Source organism: Oculina patagonica, chromosome 2, assembly GCF_052425735.1.
Source record: "Oculina patagonica isolate OP01 chromosome 2, crgOcupat, whole genome shotgun sequence".
Lineage (NCBI taxonomy): Eukaryota > Metazoa > Cnidaria > Anthozoa > Scleractinia > Oculinidae > Oculina > Oculina patagonica.
The window spans coordinates 33,438,893-33,456,749 of record NC_135759.1 but is presented as its reverse complement, the minus strand read 5'-3'; the positions used below and the strand labels follow the sequence as shown (position 1 = coordinate 33,456,749).

At 38.1% G+C, this 17,857-nt stretch overlaps 2 protein-coding genes across 2 annotated transcripts in view; both read right to left on the bottom strand.

Annotated features, from left to right (window-relative positions):
• Positions 1-17,580, bottom strand: part of LOC144644278 (uncharacterized) — a 37,991-nt gene extending 20,411 nt beyond the window's left edge. Inside the window, exons 1-13 of the mRNA XM_078503729.1 lie at positions 17,341-17,580; positions 15,971-16,146; positions 15,457-15,616; positions 14,686-14,861; positions 14,162-14,327; positions 13,086-13,264; positions 10,545-10,704; positions 9,311-9,486; positions 7,688-7,844; positions 7,137-7,306; positions 5,085-5,247; positions 4,088-4,257; positions 1,140-1,220 (exon numbers count right to left, since the gene is read on the bottom strand). Of these exons, the coding sequence (XP_078359855.1) occupies positions 1,140-1,220; positions 4,088-4,257; positions 5,085-5,247; positions 7,137-7,306; positions 7,688-7,844; positions 9,311-9,486; positions 10,545-10,704; positions 13,086-13,264; positions 14,162-14,327; positions 14,686-14,861; positions 15,457-15,616; positions 15,971-16,146; positions 17,341-17,420 (2,014 nt within the window). The 5' untranslated portion in view covers positions 17,421-17,580. The remainder of the gene's footprint in view (positions 1-1,139; positions 1,221-4,087; positions 4,258-5,084; positions 5,248-7,136; positions 7,307-7,687; positions 7,845-9,310; positions 9,487-10,544; positions 10,705-13,085; positions 13,265-14,161; positions 14,328-14,685; positions 14,862-15,456; positions 15,617-15,970; positions 16,147-17,340) is intronic.
• Positions 1-17,857, bottom strand: part of LOC144644286 (CUB and peptidase domain-containing protein 1-like) — a 66,446-nt gene that overhangs the window by 32,036 nt on the left and 16,553 nt on the right. The gene's annotated exons all lie outside the window — the stretch shown is intronic.

The window sequence follows — 17,857 nt, the reverse complement described above, 5'->3', positions numbered from 1 at the left end:
AAGCATGTATTTGCTTTAAAACAGATCGTGTTTAAATAAAGGTTTTATTATTATTATTACCGGTAAATGGTAACTGCAAGCCTGTTTGTCAAGATTTTTGAACGCGGGGTTAGGAGTAGGGATATGTTTCGAATTTCTTCTAAAACGGGGCAAGCTAGAAAAACGTCTGACACACTGGAGCTGTAGCGACAGCAGCTGATATATGACAAAGATAAAAGATCATGAAAGGAAGATAAAGAGTGACATGCGAGATTGATGGATTACAGACTTTTGCGAGAACCAGAGGCAATGTGCTCTTCCCGGCGTGAAAATCTACTAAAGCGATATTCCGTTCTTCAGGCAGGCAAATACTTTATTATTAAAATCTAAGAAACATTATCAAACTATCAAGATGTTATTCAAGTATCAAGTTGTTGACTACCGATTCGGGCTCTCCATTTCTAGATTCCTAGATATGTCAGATATAACGAGTTAGATCAGACAAGATGCTGCATAGACTAAATTCGAGGTCGTCAGGATTAGCTCCGTGAGTATACAGTCTTACATAATTAAAATTAAAACATCATCTCCGAAAACAGAAGCTATTGACTACTATCATAAAAATGGCTGTTTTAGAACATGGCTTGACGGTATGAGAGGCACAAGACACGATTGACAGTGATACCGATTCCTCAAGCATTAAGCTAAGCTTAAGTAAAAGCTTAAAATGCGTCACTGGCCGAGCCATTCCTGATCAGCTCCTCAAAATGTGCTTTCTTTTTATTCTTTTAACCAACCAATCTGCCTTTGTGTGCCGTTAAATAATTAAATTTATTGAAATCAAAAGTACATTCTTTAGATCTAGACAAGGAATAGCGTTACTATTCTTAGTAAGGGCTGCCCATATGCAAAAAGAGAACGAATTTAACTCTTTAAGCCTTGTCGCACTATGTTTTATTTTTGTGGATATTTGCTCAATAATCTAGTTTGCCAAGAGTCCCCGTGTAGCTGATTTGTCAGAGCATCCTACCACTGTCCGAAAGGTCATTTGCTCTAATCCAGGCCGGAACTTCGATTTTTTCCTTTATTCTACGCTCCTGACAACTAAAGGTACCTTTCGTATTTCAATTCTTAAACTGTTACGAAATGTTTGCACTTACCACGAGGCTTCCATGTAGTAGTTTCAGTAGATGTCTCCGGTGGTGTTTCCGTCGTTGTTGGTGGAGGTACAGTTGTCAACTCTGTTTTTAAACGTGTATAGGTATTTAATATGCTAGAAGTGACCTGGTAAATTTCATGCATCAAACTACTATTCGAGGTTCAACAAGTGAATCGCTGAGAAAGTGGATATTTTTAGTTTTTTATTAAGGGGGAGGGGGAAGGTGTCTCTAGGGAAAATGTTAGTTCAATCATCACTGCCAGTATGACGTCACGCTTCGCATGAATGATATTATTATGATTATAAAGATGGCAGGCAAAGCGTCAATCGAGAAACGAGTTAAGAATATTAATGTGGCATTTTCCTCCGTTACCTTCCTTCATTTACTCAAGTCGATGATGTGCAGAGATGTTAGCGAATGCAAAAGTCACTCTTCGGGTAGTTTTTGGTAGATCAGACGTTATACTCATTTTTTCAAATCAACTTCAAAACACCTTCGCAAAGAGTAGAATGTTCGATGAAATCTGTCAACAGGTCGAGCTTAAAGCTGATTTACAGTCTGTACTGCGCAGACTCGGGATTTGTTTTCGTTTTTGTTTTGAATTCGTTAAAACGTTACACTTCGGTAGTACCACACATGAAGAGTTTTAGTCCGCCATTACGGTTCGTTTCGTTCAAGAATTTCCGATAAGCTGAAACGTCGGTTTGAAATAGCTTCAAGGTTCTCCTACTCCTTGTTATTGTGTTGCAAGGATATCTGGTGCTAACAATGCAGAAAAAGGTAAGTTTGTCATAGAATTTTTAGCTTTGCTGGTAAACATTTCTTCGTGTGAGACTCACATAAACATTGCAAGCGGAGATTGCGCAGGACGGACTTGAATTCATCTTTAATTTTTATTGTAACAGGAATAGGAGGTTTGGCACAGGATATACGGTTCTTGATGTACGTGCAGTATCAGACTTTCAGCATTTGTGGATCTTCATATCTTCCCCTTAAAGGTGAAAATCGGAGCAGTCAAGAGACATGTCAAGAGGAAAAAGGCGCTACACCCATCTATGTATTAACCCCGCCCGACAGAACTTAACCTCAGCAAGGTCGGATGGAGCCTGCGCTTTCATTGGGTATTATAAAAAAACACAGAATAACTTTACTCTAGTCTTTTTTAATTGTATTGGTTGTTGACATATTCTGGATAAAAAGTATACCTTTGCACTCGAACGGAAAGATATGAAGTTTGGCTAACTCAAGCGACACAGAACGACACGGAGATTAAAAACGTTAATAATCAAGGAGTAAAACCTCCTATTATGAAGCGGATTTGAGAAAAATGTTTGGGTGAAAAGGTGAATGTTTTTGATGAACTTCGCTTGACCCGAAAGCAAAATGGCTGTCCCGCCTACGGCCTTCCGTCCCGTTCAAGAGTAAAAAAATAACCAAATTACAGGATTACGGGCGCAAAAAAAAACAGAAACAGATCACACACACAGACAGTTAAGGCATCAAACCTAACTACTGGGAAGTAATTAGCGAACAATAGCGATATAAGCACTAAAGATAAGCCTTTCTACACCTCTGTTGTGGCTTACTCACGATTTAATCCCGCTTATCTGACCACACCGAAGGAAACGCGCGCGCGTTGCCATGTGACGTCATACTGGCAGTGATGAGTCGGTCACGAATAAACAACTGGAAACAATAGAGTCACCTCCCCCCCCCCTGTTTTTTATACACTGCGCACGCTAAGCGTATGGCAAAGGAGCTAGGTATTTGCATGGGAAATCAGATAACGTTTTCAATAACGTTTTTGAACACCTCCTCCGATCTTATTGTCTCGACAACGTGTTATACTGAACAAGAAATTTATTTTTGTGGGAAGGGGTAGACACGTTTATCAAGATAAATGCATCGTTTAGAAACATCCAACAAAAACTTGGATACTTTTTTCCTTTCGCAATATTTGTGTGAGTGAAGTGTTATCACCGCGTGGTCTTCTTTAACTACAACCATGGATTTTATTGTTACTGGAAAACTTCTTTCATGCCCTCATACCTCATGCAATAGGGACTTTAAGATACCAGGACGGCTGACCTCGAGGACGGTAGAATTTCGCGAGGAGGGCTGGGCTGATGTCGACGTTCATGGCGGGAACTTCCAACGTTAAGAGCCGGCGTGTGTGAACGGAGGACGGCTTCGTTAGTGGATCAATAATTCCTTAGCCCAAAACATGCGAAGAAAAACATTTGGCGCTTTCAGCTCAAAGTGTGGGACCAGAAAGCACTATTTTCATTCACAGGGTACAAATTCCAAGTTAAATTTTTGTAGAAACACAAGCAAGAAAGTTCATGATTTCACGCACGTGGCTTCGCCATCAGCGTTTATGCAAAGCACAGCAAATATATTCGCAACCGCAAATAAAACTTGACTTCTACACTTTTTATCAGTACCAAACCAAGAATACCATAAAGGACCACCTAACAAACTAACAGAATTAAAAAAATAATGAGATTTTTAAACGAAATCATACAAAAAGCACTCCCGTTCACTACGGCAAAACTCTACCTCTCACGTCCTCAACAACAGCTGGACGGAGCTGGACGGCAATGTGCGTGGAGCGGGCATGCGCAATATAGGCTACACGCGAAAAATTACTTCCGGTCAGCCGTCCTCGAGGTCAGCCGTCCAGGTATCTTAAAGTCCCTAACGTTTCCGTAAAAAGCGTTTGCATTAAATTTACCAGGTCGATGCAACATTGAGTTGGGGTGCAGGGAATTTTCTAATTTCTTCAAAATTGCACTGCCACCATCTACAGCCACTGATAGATTATATTTTACGGAGCAAGAATAAAGATTGGGGTTATCAGGATCTTGAAAAAGACGTGATTTATTTCGTTCTGCTACCTCACTGGTATAAGATATATTTTAGAGTTGTGTTTACTTTGAAATACCTACCGAGTTGTACAGTGGTGAAAGATAACAGAAATCCTCTCTTTTGTACGTCGTTGTCATCTGATTGGAATGTTATGACCGCGTACTGTCCTTCGACAAGAACTGTCTCTCCAGTCCTTTGACCACAGTACGTACCAAATGTTTGACTACTTTTAATCATCAAAGAGTCGTTGCTACAACATAAAATTTAATACTTTTTTCCTCCAGGACATGACAGTTCAGCTTAACACTTCGCAGATAGCCATATAAATGTAAAAAAATCCTTTTATCAATACGTTTGTATAAATTTAATACATTGTACTCGAAAAATATATAGAGGAGGTGCAACTAAATTAAAAAATATTAATGCGCCATTCGAAAAGTTCTTTGATTGAAACATTTGTTAAAAAATGGCGCCTTCAGACTATGAGGTCGCAGCATTTGACGAATTAGCAGAAACCGAGTTAATAATTAGCATTTTTGACCTATTTTCATCTTGCCATGGCAACAGACTATGAAGTCATATCGATCGGACCCCATAACTCATAAAAAAGTGACTGGTTTACAGTAAAGGTTTCTCAGCTGCGCCATCGGGCTCGCTGTAAAAAATGATTTTTACTTGTTGTATTGGTGGTGATTATTAACAATTATTCCACGAGCGCGCGTTGGATTTGAGTTGGCTATAACGATCTCATATCCAACAAGCGCGAGTGGAATAATTGTTAAATATCATATACATGTTAAAATTTGACTTCTTAACATATCAGTCTTTTTATAGATTTTCCGAAGATCGTAGGTCTTATAACAGTTAGGAAACTCACCTTCACTCACCTGCTTTCATAAACTCATGGACGTCAACCATAAAGGATACAAGCTATTTCATATATAGTGTTGGAATCTAATTACCTATACCCTATTATACCCTATAAGTAAATTAAGTTTTCGAAATACCAGAGGTTCTGTAAATTCTGCGTAAAATCTGTAACGTCAAGGTGAGCTATCTCATAATATCATTTCTTACTAGCATAAACCACGATCTTCATCCTCCATTTCAAAATCGTCAAAGGAAATATTTAGTGCCTTGCCGTCTGGAATAGGAACTGTATAAACGCAGGTTAAATTTCTTGGGTAGTTTTGCGGATATCCAGGACTTTTCAGTGAGCTGTCTCCCATTGAAATACAACCTATTAGAGAATATATGCACAGAAAAAAAGATGGCTTACAAGCACGAAGTAAATTTTGCCCCTCTCCCTAGGGCTGCTTAGGCGCGCTCTGGACTTTGTATTACGCAATGCTTGTTCGGTAACAAACATACATGATTATCAAGTAGTGAAGTGTCCAATGGATAGCGTTATTTACCCTTTGAACAACTGTGCTCAATATTTATTATAAGAATATAGCTGTTGTAAACGCGCGATGGAATTTGCGTCGGCATGTATTTTGTAGAAACTTAGCCGTAGACAAATGAATAAATAAATAAATTTATCAATTAATAGCAATGGTTTTGATACCATTGTTTTCCATTTGACAAATACATTCCATTATGTCTTGTGTCTGTATAATAATTATTCCATGGGCACGTGTTGAATATTGGACGTGTCTCGTTGGCTATTACTATCTTATATGCAACAAGCGCAAGTGGAATAATCGTTATACTAAAAACACACAAAGAATTGCAATATTTGAGCTCCCAAGCTGTTCTCGCTGACGCGTACAATTTTTTTTTGTTGTCCATGGTATATGAGCTCATGTACCATGGCCTTTAAACCAATAAAACTCAGGATTTGCAATATACCATCGCTATTTTTTAATAATCAGTTCTAATATATTACAGATGACGTCAAAATGGCCAAAATGTGGTAAGAACAAAAACAGGACGCACCCGCCTAGTGGCTCGTGGGTCACTGATGCCCTTACAACATTTTGACGTCTTCTGTGACTTATAACTGAACAGACACAAAGCAAAATGGAATTTATTTGTTTTAGACAATAATAGACGACTTTAGGAGGAAAGTGAATAGGTATCGCAGATCGACGGATTTGGCCTTAAAAAGCGCCCAGATTATGGATTTTTGTAATACACTGAGCGGATTCGCGGATTTCGAGAATACAGTGGATCGCGGATTAGCTGAGAATTTTGGCATGGATTCATGCTAAACATACTAAACGACGTTCGGATCACTTTAGACTTTCAATTAAGTCTTTCGTCTTCAGTAATTATGACACGCCGACCTCTTGCGACTTGCGTCGCTCGTTTTCGCGTCATCGTCGCACTGGGCCGCTTCGCTCGCTTAAGTCACAAAAATAAGCAATAGAACAAAACTTCTTAAAAAACTTAAAGTTAGTGTCGGTTGCAATGCAGTGAAACTATAACACACAGTTTTCAAGAATGCGGTTTTGGATCCGAATGAAAATAGCATAATATGCTTATTCTTAACTTGCTCTCAACTATCAAAGTGAAGCGAAAGGTCGCACACTCGATCCGTCAGAATGCCGACCCTTGTTCATGAAATGAGCTGTAATTCTCAAAGTTACCATTTTAACCCAAAACGCCTCAAATTCAAAGGCTTCGATAGTCACTCTATAAATACTACCGAAAAAGTACCCAATGTTACATCTTTTCCCCGGTAAAACGACAATATTCCAGTGGTAAACCTCTACGAACCATCCGCGGCCCTAGCACTTCTCCATATATGCAATTTGCAACCACAAAAGCCACTTTCTAGGGGAGGTGTATGGAATGTCACGTGCAACACATGATGACCTAAGGAATGGAGTGTAAACAAACAAAATGCCACATACCTCCCCTAGAAAGTGGCTTGGGAAGTGGATTTGGGAAGACGACACTATTAGTATGCGTTCTCCTTCGTCGAACGGAAAAATAAACTGTTTGTCTGCTTTTGTCTCTGTCTGTCTGTCTGTCGGTGTTTCTGACTTTCGGTCTGTCTGTCTTTGCTTTTTTGATAGGTGGTTTTGACTCTTTCTTACTACCTTCAAACATTTGCTAGAAATCTGTCTTCTAAGTGTCGCCTGGCCTATTTTAAGTAATAAGCTGCATTCTTGCGTTACTTACCAATCTTGACAGCAGTGAAAAACAGCAGGAATCCTCGACTTTTTGAGTAACCTGAACGGAATGTGATTATCGCGTGTCCTCCATCAACAAGAACTGCCTTTCCCTTTTTCTGGCCACAGTAAACACCAAATGAGTAGCTGTTGTCATTTTCTATTGCCAAATAGCTATAACTGTAGATCAAGAAAGTAAATACGCGTTTGCACTTCTTGTTTTTTTACTTCCATACACAAATTCCTCTTGCTTTGAAACATAGACACACTTTGGCGAAAGTATTAAAGGTCGCATGCACATGTGTATTGAAACCACAATGGTTTTCCGAACTGCTTGCCTGCATACATCTTGTAGAAGTGGAAAATCAAGCACATGCGGTCCCCTAAGTATCAATTTTGCATAGAGGTAAAATGATCAATCTGGTTGACTGGGTTGAGTATAAATTGTTTATTTTAAAACGGGTTTAGATATGATATGCTGGCCCATGCTTGAGATGCGTTCATGCAAATGTGTTCTTTAACTTTCGCGAAAGTCCTGTTATACATTTTATGACAACTTACCGACAATTTTGTGAATCATATACTTCGAAATCATGAAAGTAAATACTCAACGCCATGCCATCTGGAATTTGAACTGAATAAACGCAGTCCATATTGCTCGAGTACTTTTTTGGATATCCGGGACTTTCCAGTGAGTTATTTACCACTGAACCACAACCTATTGAGAAGTAAATGAAGAACAAATTTCTATTGGCGAGCTACGACGAATCTGATTTATTTTGATTTAAATGTGAATTACAAAAATACGTCATATGTTTTTGAGACTTTCAATACTTTTTTGAAAATGTTATTGTTTAAAGCGCTATTATGATAAATTCTCATCTCTCCTTTCGCAAACGTTTTAAAATATTAACAAGTTCGCTATATGAGAAGAAAAATGCCGTTTAGTGTTTTCTAATATCTCTTTTCTTTCTAGAGATATTCAAGTTTTTAACATATGCAAATTAGCAAAGTAATGACGTCAAAGACTCAACCAAATTCTGGTCAAATATGAAGAAAATGATATCTCAGCCAATTTGTATGGAAAGTCTCTGATTCTTTGCAGTACAGTAACAATCTACTAGTTGTGTTTCACAATATGAACTTAACAATTTGGTTTCCATGGCGACATACTAGGTTCCAGATCCCCCGATGCTAAAGGCTTTCTGGCCAATTCTCTATTTTCCAATTGCCCATAATACACTTTGTTTGCCCCCCCCCAAATTTTGCATAAACTATTGTTTTCAAATTCTCTTGGGAGGACTGCATATTTACAAAACAATAGTTTATGCAAAATTTGGGGGGGGGGGGGGCAAACAAAGTGCATTATGGGCAATTGGAAAATAGAGAATTCTGGCTTTCTGCAGACGTCCTGCCCGGTTTCATTTTTCAAAATAAGAAATTCTAAAATATTTAAAACATATTGGTTGGGACTGGAAAAGAGTGAGTTGCCATGGTAACATAATTTTCTTGTAACTATTAGTGTTACCTGTTGAACTATTAGTCACACCAAGAGAGGATAAAAGGTAAGAGAGTGAATCCCCCATATAGGCCTTATTCTAGAAAGGGTGCCTCCCGGGAAAATCTTTCTACGCGCGCTACTTAAATAGAAACAACAGAAAACTATATATCACTGTAAAGCTAATAAAATATAGATTCCGAAAATATTATCTAGTCTTTTAACCATTTTTGTTTTGGTAAGCACGCGCAAGCCTTTAAACACAAAACTGACGGTGTTTGTTTATATCTCATGGATATTCTGGCCAAGTTTCTTTAAAATCCGATAAACTATTGGCTACCATATTTGTGGTCGATGGTATATGAGCTCATATACCATTGCTTGTTAACCAATCAAAACGCAGGAATTGCAATATACCATTGATAGTTAACGTTTTTTATAAAGAGAAATACACCATGATCGCTCAATAGAAATTAGATAGGGCTTGCGCGTTCGCAGGAATTTTTCTTTCCTGTCCATTCTTATAAGCCATTTGTGAGCAATTATTCTTATAAATATTGTGGAAGACGTTGAAAAGAAATACGTCAAGTGAACAGTATCTGGACGAGGCGATAACTATTTTTTCTTTTGCTGTCTTGCTGAACAAAATTCCCTTCTTATCGTTCTTTCTACTTTAAGTTACTTACGGAGTTTAACAGCAATGAACGATATCAGAAATCCTCTCCTTTGTACGTTGTTGTCGTCTGAGTGAAATGTTAACACTGCGTGGTCTCCTTCAACGTAAACTTTCTCTCCCGTCCTCTTACCACAGTAAACACCAAATGAGTAGCTCTCTTCATTTTTAATTGTCAAATAGTCGTAGCTTCAACGAAGAAAAAATAATTTCACCTTTAAAGACAAGATTTATTATCCCTTTACGAAGTTTTTTGTATATTTAAAAATACACTATTCAATTCCTGAAATGTTTTGCCAAGTTGAAATGGATTTCACGGCGAAGTGTTTGGTCACTTCAAAACGACTTATTTTTTTAATGCACTTTTAGCGATTTTATGAGTTACTAAACACTACACGATAAGGCATAGAGATCCAGCGATCTCGTTTACCAGACGACCCGACCTTTGCAGAAAAGAAAGCTATTTGGTTTTGCTCGGAGGTGAAAAAAAGGATATATGGAATTTAAGCAAAAAGCACTATTCACTGATTTGGTGTTTACCAATTTCCAGAGGTGAATTCAAGAATGGAACATTCTGATTGGCCAAGAAGCTCGGACTATGACACAATATTCACCGCGCTACGCGGTGAATATAGCATTTCAAGGCTTGGCTACTCAGCCATGCCAACTTTGCCATCCAGGCAAGTGAACATGGCGGCATTTGATGAATGAACATTTCTTTCATTTCAAAGAAATCACTCCAAGTCCTGGATATTTAAAATATTGGGAATTTTGCAAATTAACTACTAAGGCTTCTGGACCGAAAACATTTTCAAGAGATGGTTTTCAAGGCGTTAGAATTGATCGTACACATGGTGGTTTTAAAGATCGCACGCGGCCATTAGAAACTCAGTCAGATCGAGTGACAAAACATTATTTAGTTCTCTTCTCACCGGAGCTAGTCATTTCGAGAGGATTCACACAATTGCTCAGAAGTCACCAATGATTAAATAAAGGTACCAGTTCGCTTTTTTTTCGAAGTGATGGTTTCAGTGTTCCGTTTTATTGCCTAAATTAAACTTGAGCGTCATGAAAGCGAGCACTTGTGTTTGTTGTTTTCGTGTTTTCTTTTATTATGTTGCAGTTCTTGATATTCACCTCTGAAAATTCGTCTCGGGGCTTATTCATCAATAATAAGTTCGCCTTCGGCGAATAATTGTTAAATATACAAAATCTCTGAGGCTATTGCGATTTGTGTCGTCCCTTACATGCATGATTGACCACCGTCCTCCACGTCAAAATCATCAAACAAAACATTTAATGCCGTGCCATCTCGAATGGAAATGGTATATACGCAGTCCGTGTTGCGCGGGTAGTTCCGTGGATATCTCAAACTTTGCAGTGAGCCATTGAGCAGTGGAATGCAACCTATTAGAGTATATATGTAATTTTAGATTTTCCACCCAACGAATAAGTAAATAAACACGACTAAACAGAGGGTCTCAATGGGGTTAACCGTTAGCCGTAAAATGGCCAAAAATTTTGCCGTTAGGCGTAAAAATTGGAAAATTTTAACCGTTAGCCGTAATATATGTTAACCGTAAAAATGGTCAGTAATTATAAATAAACCAAACTAGTTCACTTTATCGTCCCAAAATGGCCCTGAGACCTAAAATATGTTTTTCAATAATGGAGATTAATATTTAACTTTTTAAAACAATGAAAATTAACTTTTAACTTCTGTTAACCGTTATGGATATAAACTAACCGTTGGTCGTAAAAAAGCCAAAATTTTAACCGTTAACGGTAAAAGCCACCACCCCATTGAGACCCCCTTATGAAAGGCAGCATATCTTTTTAACACATACCAGCATAGACAGAGGCACTGCCAAAAAAATCTTGCCAAGGGTCAAACTTAATTCTCGCTTCTCGATCTCAACCAGCTATGTTTTTTACAGCTGGGTTTGATTTTTAAAAAATACATCTGATCTCTGTCTCTGTTCCCGTCTCTTTCACTGTGTGTGACCCCTGTTCCTGTCCCTGAACTCTTTCCCTCTCCCTTTTCCTGTCCCCGTTCCCGTTCCCGTCTCTTTCTGTCTTTGTCTTTGTCTCTGTCTCTCTGTCTTTCTCCCTCTCAGTTCTGTCTCTGTCTCTCTACGGAAGACATGAAGCATTATATGGTTCCAAGTCTAGAAAAAGATCCCGAGCAAGTGGTAATCCACATCGCTGCAAATGACTCTAAATGTGATCCACGCGTCTTAGCAAACAACATCATCGAATTGGCTAACGACTGAAGGCCCAGCTAAAAAACGCAAGGTTTTCGTTTCCAGAATTATTTGCCGTCGTGATCCTCACTAAACAACAAAGTGAGACAGGTAAACAGTTTATTGAGCTCGTCGAGTTGTCAAAACTCTTGGTCTTTTATGGACAGTTCAAACATTTAAGTAAACCGCCTTAAAAATGTTGGTATTCACTTCAACAGAAAAGACACAGCTGTCCTAGATAAAAATATTTCCTCTGCAGTCGATAGTATCTCTAATTAGGATATTCTGAGGACTGAGTCTGCATGCCTAAATGAGGTTTCTTCCAAATCCAATACAGTCACATCAGGTTACTTTTCTCCTATCTACAGAAGATTAAAATTTATTTCTCACAACATCGTGAGTATTCCCAAGCAATTTGAAGAGCCTCAAACAAATTTAAGTAACAAATAAGTTGATTTGCTTACTCAAAACGAAACGACCCGATAACGCCTTAAAAGATGAATTATTTTCGATGATGGTTATAATATACCAAGAAAGATAGAAAATATAAGGGTGGTGGTGTTGTCATTGATTCGTTCCCCTCCGACTAATACCGCGTGACAATCCGATAAAGATTGTAAACGAGCATTTATCATAGCATTTTATTATAGCATTTGTCCTAGCAAAGAAGATATCTTCAGGCATTGCTGGATAAAAACAGGTTAGACCTTTTGTCTCAACAGAAGTTTTAATCAAAATGTTTAATTAAATCGTTGATTCTTGTCGATTCCGATTACTGTGATGTAGTCTTGCAAAATTCTAAACAAGGCCCTGTCAGACAGAATTGATTAACTCTATAATCAAATCAAGCAGCTCGCTTCATCACTCATAGAGACTGGGACATTAGATGATCTTCAGATACTTTGAGAATGCTTCAGTGGGAAACTCTTGGAGTTCGACGTCATCTTCACAGTGCAATCATTATGCATAACATTATTCATAACGAAGCTCCAGAGTACTAAACTGAGGTATATATTTAACCTGACTCGTGACAGTACTGCTTACAATCTCAGAGACTCTAGCTACAATCCAGCACTCCAGAACCCTGCAGAAACCCAAACCTAAAAGCTTAAAAACGAGTTTTTAATATCGTGGTGCTAAAATATGGAATTGTCCGTCTAAATACAACCAAATCAGAACAGTCTCTTGGGTTATTTAGTAAATTTTTGCGCACACTCGGTCTGCACAATAGCAGTTAAAACTAGTACTTTTTTATTTCTGAAATGATACTTTGTACTTGTATTGTTTTAAGTAATTTCTTAGCGCGGCTTTCTTGGAAACCAATTCTATATAACTGAAGAGATTCCGTGTTGAAATAAATTGTCTGTCTGTCTGTCTGTCTCTCTGTCCGTGTCTGTCTGTCTGTCTCTATCTCTGTCTCTGTCTATATTTTTGATTATATGATTATCACCCTTTTTTACTACCTCCAGTACCTAACTACAAATTTATGTCTACTGAGCGTCGCCCCCTATTTTTAATACCATGCTGCATTCTTGCGTTACTTACCAATTTTGATAGCAGTGAAAATAAGCAGGAATCCTCGACGTTCAATGTTGTCATTTGAATGGAATGTGAGAATCGCGCTTCCTCCATCAACAAGAACTGACTTTTCCGTTATCTGACCACAGTAAACACCAAACGAGTAGCTTTTGTCATTTTCTATTGCCAAATAGTCATATCTGTTACTGAAAAAAAATGAATGCGTGTTGGAGCTTCATAATTTTGGTTTACTGCCATACTTCAAATCGTGCTTCTTGTTTTTTCGAGTTTTCAAACATAAAGAAAAAAATGTTAAAGACGCGAGGCCGCATGCTCGTGTGTTTGGTATCCGCATTACGGTTTCGAACTACTTGCCTACATACATTTTGTAGGAGGCGGGCGATACAACACACGCTTCAGTTTTAATTTTGCATAGAGGATCAATTCACTGCACACAACTCTTCTTCTTACGCATAAAAGTTTAACCCTAGGACGTACAAGCAAATTTATACCCCCACCGTGGTACAAGAAGGGGGTGGATGGAACCCCCCTAAGGTTTTCGCTCTGTTAAACGCACAGCAAAATTATTTAGCACTGAATAAAAAGCCCGTAGCTTGCTTTACAAGATGACGTAATCTTTGTTGGCTGTGACGTCATTAGAGTCGCCATTTTGGATCCGCCATATTGTATTTCAACATTTTTTAAGAAAGTCAGAAAATAACCGTATTTGATTCAAAATCAAGCCAGAATGCTTATGGAATGTAAAAATAAACAAATCATACGATTTTGTTTTACAAAAACTGGGAAAAATACAGAAAAAGGTTAAGGCGAGACCTGCTTGTAATTATGACGTTGCCATGACAATGTTAAATGTCATAGACACAAGTTTGACATATCAAAATTTCCGCAAGGGATGAATGAACAGCTACTGAAACTTTTAGCATTGTAAAGTAAATCCTCTTTCAAAATTTTGAAAAAACCTTATGGGGGGTGACATCCCCCCCCCCCCTTTCCCTTGTACGTCCGAGGGTTTGACACGCGTTCGTTCAAATGTGTTCTATCTCTGTAGCAATAGTTGTGTTTTAAGTTTAATGACAACTTACGAATAGCAATTAAAGCTATAGTAGCTATGTACATCAAAATCGTAAAATGAAATATTCAACGCCATGCCATCTGGAATTTGAACTGAATAAAGGCAGTCCATATTGCTCGAGTACTTTTTTGGATATCCAGGACTTTTCAGTGAGTTGTTTACCACTGAACCACAACCTGTTAAAAAATAAAATAAAAAAGCAAATTTTATAGGCCATTCACGACAAAAACGTTTTTATTTAAATATTAATTACAGAAAATATTTGGGTTTAAATATTATCTATACCTTGGTTCCTCTAATTAATGGTAAACAAATGAATCTGAGAGAAGTGTTGTGATGTTATTTGCGGTGTGCAGATGCAGGCAGAAAAAAATGTTTTGATGTTCGTAACAACACGCCCATGGAGTCGTTTTATCGAAAAAATATTAAAAGTTGGCGTTATCAGTATTTTGACGATGAACTACTTTGTTTTGTTTTGTTTACTTACCCGGAACGTTTTTCTGCTCAACATTGCATCTACTTTGGGATACTTACTGAGTTTGACAGCAGTGAAAGATATCAGAAATCCTTTTCCAGTTACATTGTTGTCGTCTGTATGAAAAGTTATAACAGCGTAGTCTCCTTCAACATGAACAAACTCCCCAGACTTCTGACCACAGTAAACACCAAATGAGTGGTTCTTCTCATTTGTTATCGTCAAAGAGTCATAGCTGCAACGCAAAAAATAATACAGCCTTTAAAGTCAGCATTTTATAACCCCTCACAAAGTTGTCAGTATCACCTACAATGTATTTTAATGTTTTTTCAATAACCAAACGAAACAAAAGCCTCATCTGCGAAGTGATTGGTGAATTATTAACGTATGTAAGATGGCTTCCAAGGTGATTATTTGACAAGATAGTCAGAGTTTATCGAAGATTAACCAGATTTGCCATGTTTGAAGGTTCTGTAAAATGTTTTGCGCATGGCAAGGGCCGCTTGTACGTTTTCCACGCATGAATTGAGAGGTCAATAAAATCGACTTCGAATGGTTTTCTTCTAAATTTTTTGAGATCGCTTGTTGTTGAGATCAATTGGTGTGTATATTCTAAAACAGTAATTCTTCGAAATCTCGGTTAATAGCGGCAAATGTAGCGGTAAATATTTTACCGCTATTTACCTCGATTTCAAAGAATAATTTTTAATTATTGGCACAGGGTGCGAATAAAATGACATATATTATATGGGTATATATTTTTCTAGCATAGCTCTTTTAACCCAATGGTTAAAAAATCTAATATTTTTACCAGTGACCCCGTCCCTTACATGCATACTGGACCACCATCCTCCACTTCAAAATCATCAAAGGTAATATTTAGTGCCTTGCCGTCTGGAATAGGAACTGTATATACGCAGTCCAAATTGATCGTGTAATTGTTTGGATATCCAGGACTTTTAAGCTGGCTTCCAGCCATTGCAAGACAACCTATTTATAGGTATAAAGGTTGTTTTAAGGTCAATGAATAACTAGGAACAGTTTTATTGGAAGTAAAGTACAACTTTAAGATACCAGCTGATAGGCGGAAAGAGACACTGCCATAGTGTGTTGTCTTCAGTGCCAAAAAACCAAACACGAAGACAGGTTGGCCAAACTGGAACTCGTGCATCTCGATCTAAAATCTGGTAAAGCTAACAATTTAATAATAAATAGACGATCATTGCGCTTTTTTAGATAATAATGAATTAGATTTTTATAAATATTCATTTATGTACTTAGTTTCTTTCTACTTTATAATTAAGCGTATTCGGAGATACTAGCACAACAGTTGCCCCTGCTTACCCATTCGGACAACAGTAAATGATATCAGGAATCCTCGTCCTGTGAGAACATAATTGTTGGAGCGAGCTGTGATCACTGCGTAGCGTCCATCAACCAGGACTGTCATACCTGTCCTACGACCACAGTAAACACCAAACGAGTAGCCGTTCTCATTTTCAATGGCCACATAATCAGAGCTATAAAGAAAACTAAACATTAATACATGTTTTCACTTTAACAATACAGTCCTGTTTCTCATCTGTTCGCATTCGAATACGGCATTGCTAAGAACTTGTTTCGAAGTTTTTGAAAGCCATCATGAAATGCAGAATACCTTTTTACTATCGTATAAATTAGATAACACAACCAAGCCGGGGGGGGGGGGGAGATGGAAACGAGGTCTAGGATCGAATAGCGATCTTTTCACAACTTGCAACGCGATCAATTCACGAGCTAGTCAGCGGTTTTTGCACGACGATGCACCAGGCCATCTTTTCCCGTGAAATGAAAGCTATCACAACTATCTTCACTAAAAAATGTAAATGCACTGTTTTCATCTAAAAAAACGACACAATTTTGTGATGTCGCGTTACTTTTTAAGGTTGGTTCTCATATGATCGCCCGATCGTTTCTTTCGCATCAATCGTTTTATCCTTAAAACAGTGAGGCTATCGTAAGGCTGTCATGTCATACAGTCGAAGCTCTCGTAAGCGGACACCCTCGGGACGTGAAAAAAGTGTCCGTAACTGGAGCTGGCCGCTTACGAGAATGGTTCTCGTAAGCGGCCACTAGAGGTGTAGGGGATAGATGGCCGCTTACGGGAGCTTGCCTAGCTAACAATAACCGGGCGGACGTGGATGACGCCAAAACAAACACTCAAATATGGTACTGTCATTACTGTAAAAACATTGTTTGCGAACGGCAATGTGAAGTTGGTTGATAAAAACAAGATACAGAAGTTTTTTATAGGATTTTCTTTGGGGTGTCCGCTTACGGGAGCGTAAAAACAAAGAAAAAGACTAATTCGCAATCTGTGAAAGTGTCCGCGGCCGTTTACGGGAATGTCCGCTTACGAGAATGTAAAAATACAGAGCTTGTATGGGAGTAAAAACGGGGTTTCAAACAAGGCGGCCGTAAGTAAAGCTGTCCGCTTACGAGAGTGTCCGTTAAGAGAGCTTCTTTTTTTTTTTTTTTTTCTCTTTTTTTTTTCCCCCCTGTGTTTTTTTCCCCCCTTTTCCCAAAAAAACCGAAAAAAAAGAAAAAAAAAAAAAAAAAAAAAAAAAAAAAAACAAGATTCCCCAAAAGAGACCACATGACAGCCTTGCGATAGCCTTACTGTTTTAAGGATAAAACTCTTTTTCCTATCTACTGTTACTTATGTCAATACTCACGAGCAACACGTGTAAAAATCATCGAAGGATATTTTCAGCGCCATACCGTCTGGAATTGGAATCGTATAAACACAGTCCATGCTCCTCGGGTACTTGTTTGGATATCCAGGACTCTTCAGTGAGTTGTTTGCCACTAAACCACACACTAGAATGACAAACTTTTTTTAAACAAGAATCGACATCCTATGGACAAATATTCGCAACTTTTCTAAATTACAATTAGCATGCCAACCCTTCTTAGCAAAGAGCACAACCAAAATCGTCTTCTATCTCTGTCTTCTCTGGTTAGTCGTTTATCGCAAGCGCGGATCACTAAGCAATTGCCTTTCGAAAGCCTGAAACTAATACATCAGTAATTTAAAATCCGGCAAGTGTTCTGAAAAATCAACCTAAAATTGACGAAACCATAAAATTTATTTACACAAGATTAGACGTCGTTTAAAGCGTCGTTTTGGAAACTAATATCAAATTTACTGAGGAACTCGAAGAAAACAAAGAGATCCCATTCTTAGATGAC